Source organism: Crocodylus siamensis, chromosome 4 (genome assembly GCF_052110815.1).
Source record: "Crocodylus siamensis isolate JL-2025a chromosome 4, ASM5211081v1, whole genome shotgun sequence".
Taxonomy (NCBI): domain Eukaryota; kingdom Metazoa; phylum Chordata; order Crocodylia; family Crocodylidae; genus Crocodylus; species Crocodylus siamensis.
In genome coordinates, this window is record NC_143398.1 from 228,406,804 (window position 1) to 228,432,013 (window position 25,210).

Genomic DNA, 25,210 nt, shown 5'->3' on the forward strand with positions numbered 1-25,210 from the left:
CCTGAAACGGTCTGGCAGGAGTTTGTGACTGTTCAACCTCATCATCCCTTGGGGCGCTCTGGTGAACAAACGTTCCCCCAGATCCTGGTGGTCACCCTTGATAAATTTATAGGTGGCCATCAGATCACCCCTGAGCCTGCGCTTTTCCAGGCTAAAGAGTCCCATGGCTCTCAGCCTGTCACCGTAAGGTCTGTTTTCCTGACCTCTGATCATGCGCGTGGCTCTCCTCTGGACTCTCTCACATCCTTTTTGAATTGTGGAGCCCAAAACTGGACGCAGTACTCCAGCTGCGGCCTCACCAAGGCCGAGTAAAAGGGGAGAATGACGTCCCAGGATTTGCTCGAGAAGCACCTATGGATGCAAGCCAGCGTTTTGGTCACTTTACTAGCCGCAGCATCGCATTGCAGGCTCATGTTCATCTTGTGGTCAATGATGACCCCCAAGTCTCTTTCTTCTGTAGTGATATCCAACGTAGCACTGCCGAGCCTATAAGGGTGCTGCAGGTTTTTCCTCCCAAGCTGGAGAACCTTGCATTTTTCAGTGTTAAACACCATGAGGTTCTCGTCTACCCATTTGCTGAGCTTGTCCAGGTCAGCCTGGATCACCCGCCTGTCCTCTGGCGTGGATGGTTTGCCCCAAAGTTTGGTGTCATCGGCGAACTTGGCCAGTCCACTCCTGACTCCAATGTACACATCGTTAATGAAGATGTTGAACAGTATGGGTCCCAGGACAGAGCCTTGAGGGACCCCACTGGTCACAGGGCACCACAATGAGTGACTGCCATCAATCACAACCCTCTGGGTCCGACCACGGAGCCAGTTTCCCAGCCAGCGGATCGTGGTGGAGCCAAGGCCACAACTGGCCAGTTTGGCCAAGAGGTGATCATGGGATACCAGATCAAAAGCTTTTTTGAAGTCAAGATATATGACATCAACCTCTTCTCCCTTGTCCAGGTGATAGGTCACCTGGTCATAGAAGGAAATGAGATTGGTCAAACAAGACCTACCCGCAACAAACCCGTGCTGGCTGTCCCTTAGGATGTTAGCCTGGGCCAGTCCCTCAAGGATGGCCTCCTTAATAAACTTTTCTAAGATCTTCCCCAGGATAGAAGTCAGGCTAATGGGCCTGTATTTAGCCGGATCCACTCTCCTCCCTTTCTTGAAGATCGGCACCACATTGGCCTTCTTCCAGTCTTCAGGCACTACACCAGAGCACCAGCAGTTTTCAAAGATCCGTGCCAGGGGCTGGGCTATGACGCTCGCCAGCTCCTTGAGTACCCTGGGGTGCAGATTGTCAGGGCCGGTTGACTTGAAGGTATCCAGCTTCTCAAGGTGTTCCTTCACGAGGTCAGCATTGATGGAGGGTAGGGGATCCCCCTCACCCAGATTTCCCTGTCCCATAGCAGGCATGGGCATCCCGTGTGACTGATGAAAGACTGACGCAAAGTACCTATTTAACAGGTTGGCTTTTTCCTGGGCGTCAGTTGCCCCATCTGGTTTAGCAGGGGTCCAACATTGCCCTTGCTTTTCGTCCGGCTCCCCACATATCTGAAAAAGGACTTTTTGTTGTCCTTGATGCCTGAAGCTAGTTGGAGTTCAGTTGCAGCCTTGGCTTTCCTGGTTTGCTCCCTGCAGGACCGGACCAGCGCGGAGTAATCCTCCTTGGAGGTGAATCCCGTTCTCCATCCTTTGTAGGCTTTCCTTTTTAGCCGCAGGAGGTCCGCTAGGTCCCTGGAGAGCCAGGGGGGCTGCTGTGCCTTCTTGCTGCCTTTCCTCCGTGTTTCCTCCAGATGTTCAGGGGGTCTGCGTTCCATGTTGCCTGTTCTCTTTGCTGTGGAGGTGATGCTTTAAATCTCACACTCTTCACTGTAGTAAAGTGATATCAGCTACCATGTCATGCATAGGGCCATGAACGACTGGGGGGGGGGGGGCGCAATTTGTGGGCAGCAGTGTCAGTGGCAGCAGTGGTGGGATGGCAAACAGCAACCTCCTGAAGAAGGCAGTGGCATCAGTGGGGAGAAGGGAGGGGAGGTTGCAAGCGACAATCAGCAACTGCCCACAGAAGCTGGCTGCAGGGGAGGGAGTGGAGGGGCTTGCGAGAGGCGACCACCCACAGAAACCGGCAGCAACCAATCTCAGGGGGGCATGTGCCCCCCTACAAGTCGCCTATGCACAAGGCTCTGTGCAATGATAAAAGGACTCCATTTGCATTTCAGGTACAGCATGTGTTCAGAGCTATCGTGAAAGTCTCTAGCCACACTGAGCTTCTTGGTGCCACCCTCCAAATCTTCTCCCCTACAACTTGTGTTCCAGCTTGCAGATTACAGAATCCAAACCCCACAGTAAAACACAAAAGCTATCTATATCACACATAGGGAAAGTGAGATTCTTCATAAAACCTACAAACTGAGTGAGGCATAGCCTAGAGCTAGCCAACAGAAAACTATGTACAGAGGCCTGCTTCAACTCTCTCCTCTCTGATGCTCCACCATCTGAATTAGACCTGCGAAGGAGGTACTTCCATCTACTCAGGACCCAGGGTCTACTTTAAAAGGATACTTACAGCTGCCAACCATCAGAAAGAATCAAGCAGGACTCACTCCTCAAATACATTTTACAATAGTGGTATAATATAAAACAAGTAATCCTGGTGACAAGAATTGGAAATCCAGGGCTTCCTCCCCCACCTGAATGCCCTAATCCAGAGGCAAGCAAAATACAGTCTGCAGGCCGCGATTTTGCCTGCCCCACAGCAGGTCCCTCAGCCCTGCTGGGCAGAACTGAAACACCCCCTCAGCCCATGCAGCAGTGGCAGCACCCAGCCCTGCCAGCTCAGTGTGGGGTGGAGTGGCATGGAGCAGTGCAGGGGCAGAAGCAGTAGTGGGAGCCCCAGTGAGAGTCCTGCATTCAGGGTAGGGGTCAGTCTCTATGGAGACCAGCTCCGGGGCCTGGATGCAGGTCTTACACCCAACCACATGTAGTCTCCATGGAGACTGGCCCCAGCCCTGGATGTAGCACCCTCAGATATGCTCCCGGCACTTCCACTGTCCCCACACCACTCTCTGCTCTGCATCCCTCTGCCCCATGCTGAGCTGGGAGGGTTGTGTGCTGCCACAGTTGCATAGGCATTCTGGGGCAAGCTGCAAGTTGACATGAGATAGGCAACTCTGGGGCACCCCTATCTCCTCCTGGCTGCTACAAGTATGTGGTGGGGCATGGACATGAACGGCATGTGCTCCCAGCAGCAGTGGGGAGGAGGGGAGGAGGTTGCAAGTGACCAAGGGTCAGCAACCACCTGCAGTCACCACGGGCAGTGTTGGCAGCAGGGTTGCAAGTGGCAACTGCCCATAGGTGCTGCCAACAGTGTTGGCAGTGCCTTTTTGCAGGGGCTGCACTGTCACGCTTGGGGTGCACATGCATCTGCATGCACTCCCTGTGTGTCGCCCCTGGGCATGGAGTTGCTACCAGGTACACCCCCTCTCCCCTGCCTACAGGCTACGCATCCCGGGGGAGAGGGGAAGGAGGTTAAGTTCTTCCCAAGTCTCCTCCACGGGGCTTACAGCCCTCACTTCTCCTTCATGGGTGCTATGGCTCCCCAGCATGGCCCAGCAGTGACTTCCAGCTCTGCTCCAGCCCTGCACTGTCACGACCTCAAGATCCTGGTCCCAGCCCTGGACACAGCTCTGGGAATCCATGGAGGCAGGGTGTGCGGGTGGGCAGGCAGCTTCATCTGCAGCCAGGGCCAGGATTATGGGGCAGTGACAGCATGGTGCCAGAGTAGGACAGAGCTGCAATCCATTCCCTGCATACCCCTGCCTGCAGAACCTGCACCCCTCACAAGGGCATGCAGGCAGCAGATTGTGGCTCTGACTCTACCTTAGCCCCTCACCACCACCATCCCATGACCCCACCCTGTGATCCCATGACCCCGCCCACCCATCCTATCCTGTACACTGCTGTCTGGGGCCCCATCCCATGTAGGGATTTTGGTGAATTGTTGTGGGGGGAGGGAGGGGAACCGAGTGCTGACCCAGCCCACACAGCTCACCAAAACAGCCAATGTGGCCCTCAGGCCCAAATAATTGCCCACCCCTGCCCTAACCACAAAGCCACAGAATCTGATACTTCCTGACTAATCTGATACCATATACCTTGCAACTGGACCAGCTCAAGAACAAAGAGTAGAGATGCCTTCAGTTTAGCCTTGCTCCTTTCTGGGAAAGTACTTTAAATTCACCAGAAAAAAGGAGATGGTACACCACTGCCACCACCAGCTGCCTTTCTGAATAAAACAGCTTGTTTTAGGATAAAAACAATCTCCTGCTGCACCAAATCTAAAAGACGAACGTAAAGGTAAATTTCATAACTAGTCCAGACAAAGTAACATTATGACATGTCTGGCAAGACTGGAAAGCCTTTCAGATGGATCTTTGCTATCCATTCCAAAGCTATGCAAAATGTAACTGAATTCAAACCACTGTCAAATAAAGCCAAATGCTACTTTTCTGCTACATAAAACAGGTTACTGCTGCTTTTAACATCTGTAATGAAGTAAAAGGGAAATAAAATGCATGTTATGGTCTGCCTCTGCATTCCAGAAAAGTACTGTAATATTATACTGTTCTATTAAATGAAACTATCTTTGAGGTGCACACTTCAGCTTCCACTGGGGTCCTGCAAATGAATGGACCCTGTTCTGTACATATAACAGGTTCTACATACATATAAGCATGGTGGGTACCCAAAACTCCACTCATCTGCACATAATGCTATGTCAGAACATTCCACAGGAAAAACAGCATGGAAAAAATTCTTGAAAAACTAGCTTACGAATCAAAAATGACAAAAAGTTGTGCCCATTTAAATGGTTTAATTCATTTAAATTTTTGAAAGGAGCTATAAGACTTGACTATTATTTACACAAATGCCCTTTAATATAAAGGAGCCTTAATAAGGGAATACATTATATCGTCAGACACTTCACACTAATCCATCAGTGCAAAAGAGCTTTAAAAACACCTTTCAAATAAATAAGAAATGACTTTATTTTCAGTTAATGATGGCCACCTCAGTGACTGCCAGCTCTCCATAACTGCTCAAGTGTATCATCACCACCCTCCAGATCCTATTTTCTTTTTCCTAATAAGCTTAAGGATGATATGGGCAAACATACATAAGTGCCTAAGTGACTTAGTCACTTTAGAAAAGGAAATCAAGGCTCTTTTGAAGTAGAAAATCCTATTATAATCATAAAAAAAATATCTCTGCAACAATGAGGATTCAGTGGAGCAAGGCAGACAAACAGAATTTTCTCTCTGCATAGTAACTACCAGCCCTTCTATCACCTCCATGCCACCTACGTGTTGACCTGAATAGCAGGGGGCAATGCAACTAAGTCTCATGGAAGAATCAAGAAGCAGATACCCCGCACAACGTGTTTGCTCTTCTCTGCAGCCCAAAGGCCGTGTGCGTCTGTCAGTCTGTATGCACACCCACACATTTGATTAAAACAAACACTTTTTCCATGTTCCGTGAGCTCCACTGACTGTGCAAGTGCTCACCAAGAGCCAAATGTCAGCAGAGCAGCTGGGTCATTTCTCATACAACTGCTGTGGATGAGAGGGAAAGGTCAAAGAGCAACACAGTGAAAGAAACCTTCCCAAAACTATTTGGTGAGCTATGGTACTTGGCCCAGGTTTCTTGTGGATCCTGCGTGACCTCTAACAAACCAAGCTCTGACGTTGGGTAGAAAAGGGGATGATGCATCACAAATATTGTATCTAATTCAAAATATCCTTTGGCATACAGGATTCTTTACATTCCTGTTTTATTACATGAGAGATCAGATGAAGGAGCTCCAAAGCAGAGCGCCTTCATTAACTTCTGTCAGCTTGTGCCAGGAGCAGGGCTGGGCCAATACAACCCAGCCCCACTCCCGGTGCCGTCTTCAGAATGGAAGGGGGAGAAGGTAGGAAAAGGAATTCTATCTGGGGTTTTCCTAGCCTGGGCTGGAGGGTGGGGCAGGTGGACTGGACCCCCCCCACCCCACCTCTCAGCGGTGAGGGGCCCCAATTCACCTGCCCCACCCTCCAGCCAGGCTGAAAAAACCCTAGACCAAGCTCCCTCCTCTCCTCCCATTCTGAAAACAGTACCAGAGCTGGAGCTTGGGCTGGGGAAGGGACTAGACATGCAGCCACCCTCAACGAAAGCTCAATCCTCCAACCCCCCAAGACCCAACAATGGATATCTGTTGGGTCGGGGGAAACACTAACTCATCGCACGTCCTAAAAAGTGCCATGAGTTAGTGGGGAGCTGTACATCTGTCAGTGCCCTAAGATCAATTCCACCACGGGCTTTTTGAATGTCTATACCTAGCCCTAATGGCTAATATAGATGCAACATCTAGTAACTTTAAAAATAACAGCTCTTCTTGCATATGGAAATGTACTAAGCAGGGGGGTTTTTTGTTTGTTTGTTTGTTTGTTTTATAAATGATAGACAATGTTCCACGCATTGAAATTTAGAATCTGGTCCTGTGCATTGTATATACCCAACTCTGAGAATATTGGTGTTTGTGTATACTGTACTGAAAGATTCATCTTCTGAAAGTATAGAGACATGAGATACAGGCAGTTAGAGTCCTAAATTATCACGACACAGCAACAGTTAGGAAACTACTGTACCTCATCCCTCTGCAGATAGTTTCTGTTTAACTTGTTGCAAGTCTGAGCAAGAAAAAGCACCCCCTAGTTTTTCCAAAATAGGTCATTTTATGCACATAATATGAATAATATGTGCATTAACTTGCAGCTGCTATTTTAGATGTTTAGCTCAAGATTGAATTAATCTAAGATTTAGCATAAGAAGTTCCCTTTTATAGTAACAAATCTTCAACTCCATGAGGTTACTATACATTTCTGTGTTAATTAGGAGCTCTGCCTAATTTAATTCAAGGCTGCTGACAGAAAGACTTGTGATCAAGAGTATTTTAAACTTGTGACTGACAGTAACAGCAGTGCTACACTAACTCAGTTGAACTAAATGTCCTGCTTATCTTCATATACAAACATCTTCTTCTGCAATTATTTCTGGTATAGATCTACATTTCATAATTTAATATAGAATTAAAATATAGACATCTTGCTAGATGCTTTTATTCCTGTACATCTCCCAGGCAAGTACACTCAAAGAATAAGATACATCCTTACCTATACCACATAAACGGGAAATATACCAATACTATATAATCCTTTTAAACTTCCATTTTCAGGAAATAGTGACAATATAATGGGTATCTGGTAATTAGGCTCCATTAGCATATACACAAAGATGAATGTAATCTGCTCCGCTGCACACAGAGATTTAATCTTTCCATTTAAAATCTGCCATGATTTTGCTTTACATATTGATGGAGCTGCTGAAATGTTGAAATAAAGTTTGAAGTCAACACAAACCTCAGCAGAGCTGAACAGTGATATTGAGTCTACACTACAGTTTGTTAGTCTCATAGAAGTTATAGCAAGAAGTTTGTGACTAATACAGAAAGCTCCATGATGCTCTACAGTGCAGCCTTTTTTGTGTGTGTTTTTATGCAAAATAATTCTAAAGTATATGGATTGTAAATCAAATCATTCTAAAGTGCAGGCACTCCTGGATTAAAACAACAAATTGGCCTTTACCCAGTAATGTACACAGGTGTCACCAGCAAAGGTCAGTAGCCAAACACTTTGTTCAAGTATGGAAAGTTAAAAATAGACTGTATAGTGATATTATATAAATAGGTGATATACAGTAACCTTCTAAGGTCAATACAAATTGAAAAAATGTATTACAAGCATCTAAAATTGGATCAACCTGTGACTGGAAAGCAATGTAAAACATAAGCACCCCTAAGTTTTCATGTGGGAAATGAAATGGGAATTTACAAAGCAGTTTATTTCATTTTGTTATTGTTTATACGATTAAAAATGTTACTATTTTAAGGCGATACCAGATACTCGTTCATATATCCGTCTCTCTAAAAAGAAATCACCTCTTTAAATACAAAATTTAGTTAAATATTATGGACAAATGATATCATGACAACCCAGATGCAGACCTAACAGTAGTGGCATACAGAGCCAGGTTGATATCATCCCAGTAAATGTGCACACGTAGACGCGCCCACTGTGCAGTAACCTAAATTACTATGCAGTACAGGCAGCATCTACACATATGTGCCCATACTGCTCAGTAAATATGGCAACTTATGCCGACTTGGGCAGAAATGTGATAGTTGCATCATGCAGGTATCAAAGCGATGCCCAATTAGTTACTGCACTGTAACACACATGTAGACACCTTACTACACAGTAACACTGTGCGTGTGTGGCCTGACTTGGGACTAACTTCAGTCCCAAATTGGTCCACATGTAGCATTACTGCACTTTAATACCTGCACATATAGATGCTGGCCTAAACCCACATATTCACAGCAAGTTACTGTTCAGTAAATGCACATGTAGACACACCCACTGTGTACTGGCAATAGGCTTAGCTACATCTCTGTGTACTGTAGGTATATGTTGAATTAAGCAAGAGCACGATCACTCACTCTTGGCATAATGTGGATCCACTTTGCCAAACCTGCTAGAGGGCAAATTCAGTTAGTAGTAGCCCTACTTTTCCCCAATTCTCCCTTAGAGTTAAATTCAGGTAACTGGAACCCTTAGGCAGAGTCCCCCACAGTGACTGCATGCATCTTATGGCCCTAACCATAAAAAAAGCTGTCTGCTGGGTTGGAAAGGGGCCCACCATTAGTCTTCTTTGGGCAGGCAGGGACTTCACTAGAACACCTCTGCCTACCACAGACCTAAGCTGGGGTTCATCCTGAAGGAAGTAACACCATCCCACTCACCTGAACTATGAAACAGCTTGAAAAGTCTCATCTCTCACAGTTTTGCTGATCTGGGTGTTGGCCTGGACTTCCCAGGGCAACAGGATTTGTAATTACCAATGATGCAGTTCAGAACCCTGAATGATTGCTGGAGGCTACCTGCAGATTCAGGCGGCATCACTGAATCAATTATATTTCGATCGCATTTTCAAGCTTTTTTTCACAACTAGGATTTTTTTTTTAATTTAAATTCAAGTGTTATGATTTTCCAAGAATGTGGCCATCAGCATGAACTTAAACTAGAAGTGTAGTGTCTTAAACTAGCCTGGATAACACTCTTTCTAGGCAATGCCATTTTATTTTGCTTTTGTGCATTGAGAATGCAATGCTTTGTCTGCTTAGGAAAACAGGTTAAGAAAGTCTCAGGTGCAGGCTGGTAAAAATCTAGTTTTGCTTCCTTATAAAGAAAAAGCAGAAAGTTTGAGCTTGTTTTATTTGGTAATTTCCCCTAACACAAGCAGTTGGATGTTACTGTTTTGAGAAGTGTTCCTCCTATAGCTCACATAGTTATCTTATTAGTCAGTAGGAGCAGAGACTCTGCCTGCAATATTTCAAATCTAAACTGCTACAAGCATCCCCTTAAATATTTTACTAGCAAAGAAAAAAAATAAAATAAAATAAAAGGATATCCCCTTAGTCCTGAAGCACAATAGCAAGTATATATGCCTACGTAAGCATTTAGAAAGGCTTGGAATAAAACATTCATTAATAACTGTTCCAATAATCAGTTCTCCTGACACTGAATCCTATACTGTGTCACCAGACCTTTGCCTTGTAGCTCACCTTCTTGTTATGAAGAGGCATCTTTTGTGCAGTATGTAACTATACATATTTCACGGTGTGAAATTTTACCTGGCAACAAAACAAAGGAACAAATTTAACATTCGGTTCTTAATAGAACCCAACTTTTCCCCTTTCATTCCGAGGCACAAACTGGAGCAAATAAAATATGAATTAGGTCAGAAATGCTGCCCAAGCAGTAAAGGGAACGTAGCAAGACTCTGTGGTATGATATGGCTTTTTCTTGAGTCAGTCAAGGCTTCTATATACCTACCATGCATGCTTGCAAAATTATGGCAGGTTCAGAGAGAGAAAAGGAATGGGGAAAGATAGCCATTTTCTATGGCATTGGCATGCTTTGAAATAAGCATAAGAGGCAAAAGGTATTCAAGTAGCATTAATTATGCTCTGCTGCTGTGCCTCCTTCCTGGCAGAAGGGGTTCTTCACTACCATGGGCATGAGGGGCACATCCAAATGAGCATGGATGTTTATTTCCCTGGGGACAAGGAGCAGCAGCACACCTTGTGCCACTGCTTCTTGTCCCCAGGGAACGCCTGTGCCATGTGCACTCCAGCACGCAGTGGGTTACCCCCGGATGGGGTAGGGGAGGCTGGGGCCAGCAACTGTGCAACTCGTTAAATATAGGCAACTAGTTAGATAGTGCAAAGGACATTAAAACAAATCTTTTAAATTTAAACAAACAGGTTCAAGAGCACAAAGAAAGAAGTGAGACTACTATCAGGAGAATGGTTTAGAGATCAGAGATATTTAAAACAGGAAAAATATGTAAGCAAATTCTTTGTCTCAGCTTTCAATACATACATTGAAGCATAATGTGGGGCAGGCCAGCTAATGAGAATGAGGGTAAGGTAAGGAATGGAAACCAATGTAGAAGCAAAATTTAAAAAAAAAAAAATGCTTGATGCGATTAACCTTGGGAAACTAAAAACCTGACTATAATGGAAATGAAATGTAGTAGATCTTAATATATTTGGATGCAAGTAAAGTATTTGATTCAGAAACACACTGAAAGCATTAGGCAAGATGGAAATATGAGGATCAGTACTAGAACTGTAAAGTATGTAAAGAACTAGCAAAAGAGAAGGTGACCACAGGTTGCACTAAAAGGGGAAGTATTAAGGCTGGAAGGGAGATTACTGGGGGAAGTTTCTCTTGGTCTCATCACAAGATCTCTCTCATTTAAAATTGTCATAAAATGTCCTCTACACAAAAAAACAGCTGTATACTAATGAAATAGGTTGCTGATACAAAGTTGCAGGGAAGAGGAGTATTTCACCAAGAACTGGATGACCTTTAGGAATGGAGTAATAGAAATCAGATGGAATTTAATAGTTAAAAGTACACAGGACCAACACCTAGGTTTTCTTCTGGTCACCTATAATTCTATCATTAATTGGTAGCAACATAGCAGCTAAGCACGGGGTTGATTAATCAAACATAGGAGGAGTAAGCCACTAATATGATGGGGCCACAATAAAAGACATAATCAGTCATAGGCTGTAACAGGTAAGATACATTCCTAACACATCTGGAACTATTACAACCACTGTACAAGACACTAATCAGATCTCATCTAGAATCCTGTGCATAGTTCTATTGATTCATAGACAAGAAAGATTAATTTGGAGTGGGCAAGAAGGACCAGTAGCCACGAGAGCCTATCTGGTGAGATGAGACTAAAACACCTGGCACGTTTAGCCTAGCAAAAAGCTGAGGGGAGATGACTGTTCTCTCTAAATACATAGAGACAATAAATACCAAAGAGGTAGAGAAACTATTTAAATCTAAGAGACAATATTGGCACAAGAACTAATGGGCATTAACTTACCATGTACTAATGATGTTGGGAAATTAGGAGGTTTCTAACCATCAGAGTACTGAGGTTCTGGCATGGACTTTCAAAATGGGTGGTGAGAGGAAACAACTTAACTTGTTTTAAAAATTGCTGAAGAACAGGACACGATGACCCAGGAGATCCCTTCTAGTATTTTGTTCAACAAAACTGAAAAAGTAGGACTGTCTCATTGTGTTTTTCTATACTCAGATCTGAATAGCACTTTTCATAATCAGAAAACAAATCACATTTGCAGTTGGGACCACATAAGCAAGGAAGCCACGGCAGCCATTATGTTTTCTATAATATTCCATGTGCAGCTGTGAACATTTGCGTTAATGCCAGTTAATCCACAGTGCTATGAACTGAGACGAGTGTTGGCCAAGATACTAGAGTTATCCACTACACTTCAGATATTGCAACAGGATCTTTAACATTCTCCTGGATGCCACCAGCATCGAGCAGATGGAGTCTCCATTATGAACGGAGCCTCATTCTCACAAAAATGTACAATGCATCAGTAAATATTAAGGGGTTGATATGATACCAAGAGAGAGAGCTACAGAAACAGTTTAATAAAGCACTTTCACTTATATCTGCTGTGTACTACATTTAAAGGCCTGAAGAGTTTGAGGATTAAAAGTGAGGCTACAACAGGACACAAGAAGATCAGTGATCTTAGCGTGAATGACTTACATGGCAGTTTTCTGGACCGTAAACATCCTTGTAATTAAGGCAGAGTTTGGTCCACAGTAAAAGGAATGTCATTTAGCCTGCATTCACTTTTTCTAAAAGGCCTGACTTGGTTTTCTCTCTCAGTTTATTTTTATTCTGTTTGAAATTTGGCAGCAAATGGTATGTTTTTTCTTTACAGAAGCCAAAGCTCCAAAGTACAAATAAAATAAGGATGAAAACCTCTCCTTACTCAGCTTTATAATTCAAAGATTCTCAGGCTCTTTCTGCTTCTTCCTCTTTTTTTTTTTTTAAGGATTCTTGAAACGTTGTGGTCAGTATAAAGTTTGTCATTCAAATATCTTTTTCCTGAGACCACAGCAGAAAGTTTCTATTCTTGTGGGACAAACAAGCTGAGATAAAAACTTTCCTTTGTTCCGTTAGCTATGATTGAAGATAAATTGTTTGCACCACTGGATTATTATTAAGAAAATCCCTTTAAGATGAAGAGACTAAGAAATAGGCTACACTGAGATAGGGGCAGAAAAAGTTACAAAAAGAGGATGAACTTCTAAAGACTTTTTTCCTAGTTACCAAATACTGTATTCTAAACCCAACATCCACTTTTCTTCGTGCAGTATTTCAACTTGTAAACTATGTTGGATTTAGAGACATTTTTCCCAGAGACAATGCCCTCCCAAACATACTTTTTAGAAATATTTAATTCCACCAAGAGTGTTTATACATATTGTTCAGTGTGCACACATTCCCCCCCATTTTGTTAGGCACTTTGGAGGGCAATATTACCATAGTTGCACCATGGTGAATTTACAACTTCAGTCTTAATTCTGAATTCCCTGGCCATCCACATTTTCAAACAGAAGTAAAGAGCATGGGAGGAAACCAAACAGGAGAAGGAAATTGCAGTTTCCTGTGCTTATCCAAAGGATAAAGGCATCCCTGGGGAACCAGCACAAGAAAATGAAAGCTGCATAAAGATGCTCTTAGTAGGCCTAGTAAATCTTATAGGGGAAAGAAGAGAGAGAGAGAGCACGCACGCGAGCAAGCATAAGAGAAGTAATGAATGCAGGGACAGAGCAAACTTGCTAGAAGATGCCCTTGTTGAACTGAGTACATTGCCTGTTGGATGGTGAGATTTGAAAAGCCCTGTCCATGACCCAGTTTGAAGTTCAGCATAGGTGTTTATCCAAAGTTCACCCCTCTAGTTGTGCAAGCTGAGTTTCTATTGATTACCAAGGAAAGAAAAACATTCAGCATGCCCTCTCAGATAAGGTCTTGGTTCAAATCAGGAGAGTTTCCATAGACTTCTGTACAGCAGTAAGTTAAAATACATCAGTTTGGATGGTAAACCCAAATGTTCCATTTGTTATTGTCCCAGTTGCCAGATGATGACTCTCAACACAAATGGAGGTTGAAAGAAAGAAAAGAGAGAATAGAGGACTGATTAGAAAAAAAACCCAGCAAAACAAAATGAGTCTATTTCCTTCTTCCTACCTAAGTGAAATAAATATGATCAGAACAGTTGTACTTAGTACCCACTTTGCACTTGCGCAAATAAATGCAGGAGGTAAAAGACAGCAAAGTGTCATGTCAGAAGCCTACAAACAGATCCAGATTGAGAAGTTCCCTTTAGTTATATGAAAACAATGCATCCGTTTGGAAGAAATATGGGAGTAGTAGTTATAGGCTGTAGTCGTTATAGGCTCCTAATTTTAAAATGAATAACCAGTTACTACAAAAACAACTGGCTCTGTCAAAATTAACTATTGAGAATTCGTGTGAATGGGATTTGAGAAAGCTATGAAAAGAAAGGAAAAAGAAAAAGTAATGGCTGCGTGAATTACAATAAAAGTTGAAATTCACCTTAACTGTGGCTTTTCCCCTTTAGATGTGATATTAATTATAAGTAAAAGAAAATATACATAATAGAAGTTAATTAACCTCATTCATGTAACCTACATGCACTGACAGCATGTCTCTAAGTCTCAAATTACATGAGTACGTAGGTGGGTTTTCAGGAAGAAGTACTAAACAAGTTCCTTTGATCTTTGCAAGGCTTTTGAATTGTAAATGAGACCTGTGCACTTGAATGTCACTTATGTTTTCAAATATTTTCAAGTAATCCAAAGTTCATCAAGGATGCAGGACTATGCATAAGTAAGTGATTTGCATTTCAGGTGGCCATCCTCTAATTTATTCATACATAAATCTTAAAAATGATAGCATGCATCTATTTTTAGGAGATTTGAGTTAGCAAATCATTACTAGGACGTGCATTCCAGGCCATCAACATAATGAAGTTTGATGACATTCACCCATGCTACGATATCCTGAACTAAGCCCTCTCACTAAAAAATTATGTTAAGGATTTAAGTGAGATATAAGACATGCACAGGAGTTTACATAGCCCCTTACACTGAGGCAGAATTTACCGTATCCTTAAGAACAGACATTTGATAGCATTAGGGGAAGGTTAAATTGCTTTAAAATAGCTTCCCGGTACCAGGTAAGTTGGGGGGAGGCAGCTAGCTGGGAGGCTGGAGGGGATGAGAGGTCTGCGGGGGGTGGGCAGGTGCAGCCTACAAGTGGGAGGGCAGATATAACCCATGGGCAGGGTGGGGTCCCCTCTAGTGAACCTACACCCCCATTTCTCCACTCCCCCCCCAACTGGGACTTGTGTTCTTGGCTCTGGCAGCAGTGAATGCTGACAGTGGCTTGTGGGATGGGGGTTGAGAGCGCTGGCTCGGGGGGTGGGGGATGAAAAGAGTAGCCCTGGGCTGCGTAGGGGAAGTAGACAGAAGTTCCATGTGCCAGTCTGACCTAAATCAAATACCCCTGATATTACATAGATCCAGGTTTATCTTGAACTGGGTTCTGCGTTTTTTAGACCAATTTGTGCGCACAGAACTTCTGTTCAGTTACACGTTTCGACTGATTGCTAGTCACTGAAATCGGCTCTGTAAAGTGTAAGCTCGGCACTGGGGCAAGCTAAATTTAAATCGGGCGGCCATTTTGAACCCAATTTAACCTCCTGAATGTCTGTACTTGGTCCCTGAGAATAACCTGCACATGGTTATGGTTTTATTTTTGGTTTCTTTTTCTTTTAGTTAACAAACGCACAAAGAAAAATGTTTTGTCATAACCCAGTAAATGTCAGCTTTATTTCTATAAGAATTTTTGAATCACCACAGAGATGAATGAAATTTCCAATTTACAAATTAACTGCACTCCAGAAGCACAGGTCCTACATTTTAAAATCAATATCAATGTATTAAGACTCATCAGAGGACTGAGGGGAAAAGTCCTGCATATCAATTTTGTGCTGCATTACGTAAAATAAGGACTTTGCTCACTGTCAATGTTTTACAAATTGATCATTTAGTTTTTACATTTTCTTTTTTTGTTTTGTTTTTTTTTGGGGGGGGGGAGGCTAAGGAGTCCTCAGAAGTACTTTGGTGCAGGTATGTACTTGTGGGAGAGGATGACCTGTCTCTAAAGTCTATCATTCTTCCTAGATATGAAAGTTCTTTACTTTTTATAGACAAATGACAAGTTCAAGTACTCTTTCTACTATGGTTCTGTCATTAAGGCTAACATATTTTGAAACAGCTATGGGGGTGCATAAGCAAGATGATTTACACAGAAGAAAGTGAAAGAAGTCTGGCCAGATACTTTCCACACTTTTGTTCTTAAACCATTAAAGAGATTTACACAGGTTTTTAAGGGAAAAGACAGCTTTGCCAAAGATGCTTGGCAAACTGTTCTGTCAATAAAACACTCTGTCACTTAAGCAAGTTTTAAGCTGAAGGTTTAACTAACAGCTGGCTGAAATGTGCCTTGTCACTAATGTCAACTTACAGACCCACCATCCTAACAATAACCTATAAAATCAGTCAGTCAATCTATTGGTAGTTTTATGACGACTTTTTTTTTAGTAGTCAAACAAAGGTATTGTATCAGCTTAGTATAGCAGCTCTACATTTTACTGCACATTCACTAATATTTCAGCCCTGTATTTTTTTGTGTCACCTATAAATTGGGTGTGCCATTTAAAAATGTAAAAAAAATTAGGATATGCCAGGGAGAGTACATGGGAGAGCACCTATTATGTTCTAACAGCTTACAGCTATGCAAGGAATTTATTTTGTATATTTTTCTGCATCCAGAGGCTCCATATTTTATAATACCAAAAACTGGCCAGTATAGGGAATGTCATCACGCAGTAGAGAATTGGGAAAGTTTTCAGACTCAAAAACTCTATTTTCTGTTACACAGAACAAAAAGCAAATACGGCTTTTGCAGAAATAAGGTAGTTTTTGTTCCATTTTCCACAATGTTCTTCCATTAAAAGCTAAGCTAGTCATATCTTCTTTCTTCAGCACACCCAGTCTAGTAAAGTTATTCTTAATAACATGTCCCAAGGAGACACTAATTGGATCAGGATCCAGATACAAGACATATTAAGCACCAATATTCAATTTTAATGCTGAATTAAGACTACATATTAGAATTTGATGTTTCAAAATTTGACAATTTGTTCCACAAAATTTCAGTTGCAGATGCTGAGAATCTTGTACATGCATGAGATTTCTACCATTGTACATGCATGAGATTTCTACCATTTAGGACAGGGATTCTCAGCCAGGGTGCCTTAAGAGCCTGTCAGGGGTGATCTAAAGATGCCAAACAATGTTAGGTGTACAAACATAATTCACAAAATAAATCTAATGATTTCAAATAGGACTCTATACTCTTAAAAATGTTCTGATCTGCTCTGATCTTTCTGAATTCTTTGTAGCAAAAGAATTGCTGTCTTATATTTCTGTAGTCAAAAATGAGTGAAAACTAAGAGTTAGCATTTTCCAAGATGTGCCTTGAATCTAACAAAGTTGAAGACCAACTCACACTCCCTCAAACCCTGGATAAACAGTTATGTAATACAGCATGCCTCATATTTAAAACTAGTTTGAATCAGTGGAAGAACACAGGTCCTTCTTTTCTACACCAAGCAAACTCAAGCTCAGGTACTTGTGCAGACTATTGTATCACAATATGGCAGAGTGAAAAGCAGGTTCTGAAACAGGCAGATCTCCAGCCATTTAAGACTTTGATGGACCAGAAAATTAGCACTTAATCTTCACCAAAAAAAAAAAAAAGGGACAATCCTGAAGGACAGATGTCCTGTGCTCCTGGTATTATACCTCTTTAATTGGCTAGCTACTGCATTCTGCAGTTAGTTTTGATCTCCTGGGGCACATCCACACAAGCCATTAATGCGCAGCAATAAACCTCAGAGCTTATTGCTCCATAGTTTATTGCTCCCAGGTGCACAGCTTACATATGTGCCTAGACTGCAACACATTGAACCGGGTCACAGCAGCCCCAGCTGGGAGGGGGTACAGGGGGTTGGCCTGCCAGCCCGGGACTGCTCCAACAGAGCTCAGTGTGCTGAGGAGGGGCTGGCTTGGGTACAAGAGTGCTTCAGCAGAGCTAGCTGGCTGACAGGCTCCGCACTGAAACACCCCTGTGCCTCAGCCAGTCCCATCAGTGACTACATCTGCACTGCTGCACAGGCACACAAAACCTCTTCATCGGGGAAAGACTTGTATTTATGCTGTGGAATTTATTTGTTTCATGCGCCCTAATAGGGGAACACATGTTGACGCTGAGAGGGTTACTGAGCAGTTAATTAGTCAACTGTACAGTAAACATCTCATGTAGATGTACCCCAGGTTGATTTAAGATATAATTGCAATGCAGCAGTAATCCTGGACTTAACAAATTGTCCAACTGCTCTCCCAACTATACAGTTGGTCCAATAAAAGATATCACAGACATATCCTTGCTTCTCGTGCATTTTCTGAACCATCACAGTAACAACACTACAACCCTTCTACAGGTGATCTTAAGAGGATCATGCCCTGCATTACAGGCAAAGGCAAAAAATTATGCCCTTATCAATCTGAACTGGGGGAAGGGGTGACAATTCTTTCCTGACCCCAAATCTTGAGATCAACACCCTCCAGCATGGGATTCGAAAGGCTTACAAGTACTGGTAGGCATACCAGCAAACTCCAATTTAATCCTATGCCTGAGGCCATTGTCCAGTGCTTCAAGGAACAGTCTTGGCTCCTATAGTTAAGTAGCAAAAGTCAGAAGCATGGATTACCATTGACTGTGTGACATTCTTAAGCTTTATCATCTTAGTTCAGTGCTCCAGACTTGCCCAAACATTGAATCAGACATGTTATAGTATCAGGAGGACTGGATGACAGAGATAGATATGAGTGCTATGAAAAGGCACCTGAACAAGTCAAAAGTAAGGTAGCATTAGATCTTTTTGACATCACGGATCTCTCACTTCTAAGGTAAGGGAAGGGTAAACCAATCCATTTGTCTATCCCATCTAGAATCCCGAACAACAAAAAACCAACAATGGCATGGTTAGAAAATACTATATAATCATATATTTATGCAGCTGGAATACATAACAACTTGTAATGCAACAATATCAAGATAAAAGGTCTAAATAAAAACCAGAGTAAAATGCTAAACCTAACATGACAACTTCAGAGAAACAGAAGAACTGTAATTTGATGGAAAAGAGGAAGATGTTTGGTAGAAATTAAAAGTCTGAACTGAACTGGGGATAAGGACAATTGTGGTAAGCAGGCAGGCTGGGAAATGCAAGGACACAAAGAGCAAGAGGTGTCTGGCCAGTCTGAAGAGGAAATAAATGTAAACATATTTTGGATGCTCCCAGAGAGATGTGCCTTTATCAATAGGACTTAAAGGTCATAGGAGATTTGATAGACTTATGGGTGCTTGGGCTTGTGCCATTTTGCCTACTCAGGCTACAAATAGATGTTGCATTTGTCCCGGGAGAAACAACATCTGTTCCTAGTGTCACTGTCACAACTTGTTTGATATTACTACATCACTAAAAGAATCTGCACGATATCCATCTTCTAAATATGTCAAACAAACAAAACACCTTTATACTTTATAGTTGATCACCAGAATATCAGAGAGCAAGTTCAGGACACGAAATGTTTTCACTTTGATACTCCTGAAACACTTTACATATATGGCATGATCAACACATTACGTCACACCATAAATAGCTGTGTGGCATACATTCCACCAATTTATAGCATCATAAAATGGCAAACCATCCACAAATACGTTTCGTATAAAATGGCCCAACTGGGATCTGACTAATTTTATGCCCCATCCTACGCTCGGCAGGAAGCACAATGTTTGGGCTTCGACAAGAATGTATCATGTCCTAATCATACCAGTATTTTAACATTTACCAGGGGCTTGCGTTTTCATTATCAAACTATAGGATCACTTTGCCCGTAACTGAATGCGTGGCGTTTTGTCATACAGACAAAAGCAAAAGAGACTGGCACTTAATTCTACAATTAAATTGAAACTTATAAATCAGTTTTGTTCCATCTAAAAAAATACTTTTTTCGTGGCATGTCTTACTGTGACCTCGAAAACCAAAGCAGATTTCGCATTTAAAATGATTCTCAAAATGATTTCCTAAAAGCATGGGAGGACATGTTTGCTTAAGTGTTCTCCCTAGGCAATGGCTTGTTTACTGCATACATACAAGCCCCCATTCCTTGCAGACGTGGTCCCAAGGACTAAGTAACAGAGTTAAAAGTGATAAGAAACATTATTCATTCCAACCATGTGAAGCTAAATAGGTTCATAGGGATTACAAAATGTCATTTTTCCCCCAATGAGTCCCTTTTGCACTAGATACTGCTTACTGCACACATTCACACAACACTTTCCCTTGGGCTGCGCAATTGCTAGCTTTCAGATCTGTAGGACCATTTCACTATGCACATCTTACAGAAGGAAAATGCTGCAGATTGTTCTCGTTTTCAAAGTGCTGGCAAAAAATTGCATATCAGTCATAAGGAAATATTTTCTTTTATTCAAGATTTCTTCTCTAGAATGGGACAAAATATACACATACTACATACTGATAATATTCACATGCAATTAAGATTTACAGCACTTGCCCTATTAGTTTTCTTTGTAGTTCATACTTATTTCCAAAATACTACTTTCTCTTTGTTTATTGTCCCTCTCAATTACTGAGGGGTTTCCTTCCATGTCGTAGTTGTAAATAACCCTATTTTAAATAGGTCTTTTAGACTACTTAGGTTGGTTAAAGATAAACATTATTATGACTGTTAACAGCAGATGGCAGCATACAGCTGCTTAGCTAACAAGGTTTGCTATTGGGCTGTGCACAAAACAGACCTAAGGGGAAAAGATATTTTAGAGACAGAAACAAAACCATCTTCCAGTCCACCACCCATGTTTATTCTTGAATAACAAAATGCTACTAGGGGTTACAAAGCTAACTACCATATTGTAGAGGGCAACTGAAAGGTAATTTTTTATTAATAATCTGTCATGAGAATTAAAAACCCACAAACAAAAATGATCTGAACAAAATCCCTTTCTTCAACTACCCTGCAATTTTTGGTCACTTCAGATCCCAAATTTCAACTTTGCACTTTTAGGTCCACCTAAACAGTTATTAATAAGTCCATTTTATTGTCATACTACTTCAGAGGTTTTTTTCTACATTATATGTTTCCTGGCTAACGATAAGCTGTATAACTTTTCAAATAATAGATTTTCCCCTGCTTGTACATGCTGATGGCAACATTTTCATTTCCATCATTCCAGACCATTTATACATTTAGGAAGTCAGGCCTCTGCAATTATCCATTTCCTCTGTTAACTAGTGTTAAGTATGGTAGGGTTTATTATTATTATTATTTCATCTAAACAGTCAAAGAATGACTACAGACTAAAAATGTTAATGCTTTCCAATTCCTTAAACCACAGTTTTTAAGGCAAAACGGATGCAAAGTGCAATTATTTTCATATCTCACTCAACAATTATTAGCTCATAAAAATCAACAAGGTAGGCAGAACAACTGCTCGGCCAATGTTACAAACAAACTAATAAATAAAAATGTATTATTCTGTCTTCTGTATGTAAAGTTTATCAGACTTCAACTCTTAATCACTCTTAAGTCTGATTCTTAAAAGTTTGGAAATGCTACCTTCAGTAGTTCAAGGAAATTCTACAAGCAAGTTTTCCCAGTGTGCAGATGTTAATCTCTGTGTCAAAGTCTAAAATGGAAACAGTTAGCACTTATTATTAGCCATTCTTTTAATCTTCCATCTTATTTCCATGCAAAAGCTTAAACAGATCTTTGTAAATTTGGGTTATAATGGTAAACTTAGAAAAGGTGTCTAAGAACAGTTGCTATATTCTGATGTAGAAATCTACAGACAAGTTTACACCACCCTCATATTCATGCACGTTCAACCATGTTGTGGTTAAAAGCAGGGGATACATTTAAAGGACCCAGTATCTAATTTTGGCTGCCAATAAGAGACATGTGCCTGAAAAGAGCCTCTATTTTTTCTCCCTCCCCAAAATTATAAGAATGGTATTGGACTTCGATTTTTCTTCATTGGTACTCTTACACTTTATGAAAGGGACCAAGTGCCTCATCCATATATAAACATGCCTGGTGACAAATCAAGGCATCAGGAGAGGTTACTAGCACGTAGAAATGTATCAAGTTTGGCATGGACTTGCAAGAGTAGCTTAAATTATTCCAATATCACAAGTAATACCATTATTGGTATTGTGATATTCCTAGTTAGCTTGCATTTTAGACCAGAGTAGTCCAAATCCAGGGTGGGGGAAGGCTGCATGGCATACTGCTTGCAGGTTCTGGGCTGCATACTGTATGGGCCACGAGCCATGTAGGATCCCAAAAGATGCACACTATGTGGGCTCCCCAGGATCCCCGCTGCCTGGGCCATATGAGCCCACCGACGTTGCCATCATACGGGTTGCAAAAGCTCCCCCATACTTCAACCGTTCAAGACTTCCCCAGCCCCGCAGTGCTGCTTTGCCTCAGAAACCCTGACCACTGTAGCAGAAGGAACAAAAACAGGAGCGGTGGCCAGGTAGGAACCCGTAGGTTGCACACTAACCACTTGTGGGTTAGATGTGGCACGTGGACCACCAGTTAGATAGCCCCGTTTTAGGCTATAGTCCTACATGCCTAATTCAGTTCAGAATTTCTGATCTCAGTGGCATTTTGAATAGTGGCAGGATTACATTCTTGGGCTTGCTGGATCAAGTTTTTTTCTTATTAATGGATTCTGTTTGGTTGAGGACCAGGTCATTTGGCAGAAGGATCAAGTCTTCCAAGTTTTACCCTTGTCATTCACTGGATTATCAATTTCTAAATCCATCTGTGAAGGAGCAGAAGTTAAAACCAGGTGGTCATTCATAAAGTGCAACACAAAAGCAGTTATAACTATTCTCTATTTTAGTCAATAATTTCACACACCATAGCAATTCATGGTGTTATGGGTTAAAATGGATCGCCGTTCTTTAATACACACTGACAGGGCAGAAGGGTAAGTAGTGTAGTCAAATGATGAGACTTCCAGAGAGAGTGAGAGATCCTGTAGATGAGTTTTACAAACACTGAAGAAAGAGAAGTTTGATGGGAAAGCTAACTTCAGTGAGGAATAACAGTGAAATCCAGTAATCGTATTGTGCTAATGTGGGTGAATGCTTCTAAACAGTATTTCCCTCACCTTTAATGACACTGTATTAAGAAGAGGGCTTCCTAACTTCTTGAGTCTGAATACTCAATGAACTAGCTGAAAACATGATACTGTCTTTTTCACCCTATTTCTCCCTCCCCCCATTTCCTCTTTTCTTTCCTACTTCTCATTATTTTCCTTCCATTTTTCCTGTTTCCTAAAGCATTTTTTTTTAATTTTTTGCAAAGCTTAATAAACTTTTAACAACTCAATATCAAAAAGCAGCTTTCCAACAACATACCCCTTAACAGAAAGAAGGGAAAGTAAAAGGAAAAGGATATTGTCATTATATATTTAAATACTACTAATAGTCCATGGGCAGGCATGCCAGAATCTGCCAACTGCTGCAAAATGTACAAGCCAGATTTCTTCCTTCCCACATTATAGCCCAATTTAACCTCAGGACAAAAGTTATTGAGTTTGTACCTTGTCAGTGGAGATGTAATTTATGTGCTTTCAAAAAAATGTATTCTGTTCCCTGGAAATAACTAGGAAGATACAATTTTTGTTCAAAGGCCTAGAAAGCTAACAAAGCAGACATCTGAGTGCATTTGTTCATGAAGAATGCTTCATTTTCTATCACAAGGCGTGATTCTGCAGAGCTGTTATATATGTGGATGACCCATGATGAGATGCATGCATGTATGTATGAAAGAAATTAACAGAATTTGGCTTACCTTTGAATTATGTCTGGGAAACAGGCCAGAACACAGAAATATTAAACCATGGTTTAACTAAGGCAAGAAGATAATTGCACTGTCTCCAGCTAAAATCACAGCCATTGAGTTGAGCCATGGCTAATAATATCTGATTTAGACAATTCCAAATGTTTAGGTTAATTAGTGCCTAAATGCAGGTAGAGAACAGAGAAATGACAGTTTATGAACAGCAGTGGGAAAGAGAGTAGGCCAAGGAGAAAACTAGGCTCTAAAACTAGTACTTTGCAGCTGCAACTGAACTTGTTTTCAAAATAACGTGCATCTATAAAAAAAATGCCTGTATCTATTTTTTGGTTAGCAGCATTTCACTCATGTTTTGCTTCCCTTTTTTCAGACCACTACAGACTATTTGTTACTTGATTTGACTGATATATCTAGAGAAGATCAAACCTGAGTATGACCACCCATCTGGGACAAAGTGCTCTCTGGCAGCCTGTTATGGCTGTGACTCAACATCTTGCTTCAGAACTTCAGCGGAAGCAGTTTTACATTGCAAATGAGAAGTGTGAAAATCTTTCAGGGCGCGCTGTTGATAAATTACTGGCAAACTCTGAGGATTATGTTTTGTTTCCCACAGAGACTGTGCACCAGATCTTTACAATTAAGCTTCATTTGCACTTTTTTGATAAACTCTCCAGGGCGGGAAGATTATATACTGTACTGCATCTTAGGCAACGTAGAGGTTTCGATGTTGCAACCAGCTTTAATAATGAATGATGTTCTACTGAAGTCACTATCTATAGTAACCTCAGAAGCCTCTGACAACACTTAATTGTGGCAAGTTATTGGAAACCTGGTTTGTGACAAGCGGCTGGAAATTAAATAAATAAATAATAAACATTAAGAAATACACAACTGACACCATTCCCATCAACCACAGCCGAAGCTTTAAGTCTGGTACAGACATTACATGTTTACCAGTGTAAGTGATCAGAAACTGGTCTATACCCATAACAGCCCGGATGTTCAGCACACAGACTGGTTTAAAAATGGTGGGACCTGGTCCTCAAAGGATAAATGTGTATCCTGTTCCCTACTAGTCTAAACTATGCTGCTTACAGAAAACTGGATAAGTAAGATCAATTCTGCCTTCGACTTTTTATATCTGTACCTAGTCAAAGTGTACGTGAGCGGAAATTACATTCATCTTCTATTTAATTCCTCATAGTAGCAAATAAAAAGAGCCTCAACTTTATCTGGTATTTTATAACATGCCTGCATTAAACAAACATTCTCTTTATACTTCATACTTTTCTTGGCTTCTAAAGCCATTTCCTGCTGAAGCGATGTTTTTGTATGATTTTCTCTTCCATGGTTTTCAACACTGCTACAGAAGAATTAAAATAAAATTATTCTCCTCCCCATCCCCCACCCCCATTTTCACTTCCATACAGCAAAATCCTAACATTTGGTGCATTTTTTTTTAAATGGGCCTGAACTGGAAAGATCAGACCTAGATTTGAAGTCTAGCAGCATTCAGACAGTTTTAGATATAGATATCAGCTGTGAAATATAGATGAAGATTTACATTTTGTTCTCCCAAAATCTAAG

General features: G+C 41.4%; 1 protein-coding gene across 8 annotated transcripts in view; it reads left to right on the top strand.

Moving 5' to 3' along the window:
- The window catches only part of LOC149867631 (basic helix-loop-helix transcription factor scleraxis-like), a 37,598-nt gene extending 12,729 nt beyond the window's left edge, over positions 1-24,869 (top strand). For 6 of the 8 annotated variants that reach the window (XR_016442104.1, XR_016442102.1, XR_016442103.1 and 3 more), the window contains one exon: positions 23,994-24,869. Coding sequence is in view for 1 of the 8 variants with exons in the window: in XM_090045832.1 (XP_089901958.1) it covers positions 23,994-24,053 (60 nt within the window). In the remaining 7 variants the exon portion in view is untranslated. Of the gene's footprint in view, positions 1-2,215; positions 4,796-23,993 lie in introns of those variants that run through there. The other 2 variants (XR_016442105.1, XR_016442107.1) reach the window with 1 other exon arrangement.
- Positions 24,870-25,210: the final 341 nt, after the last annotated feature.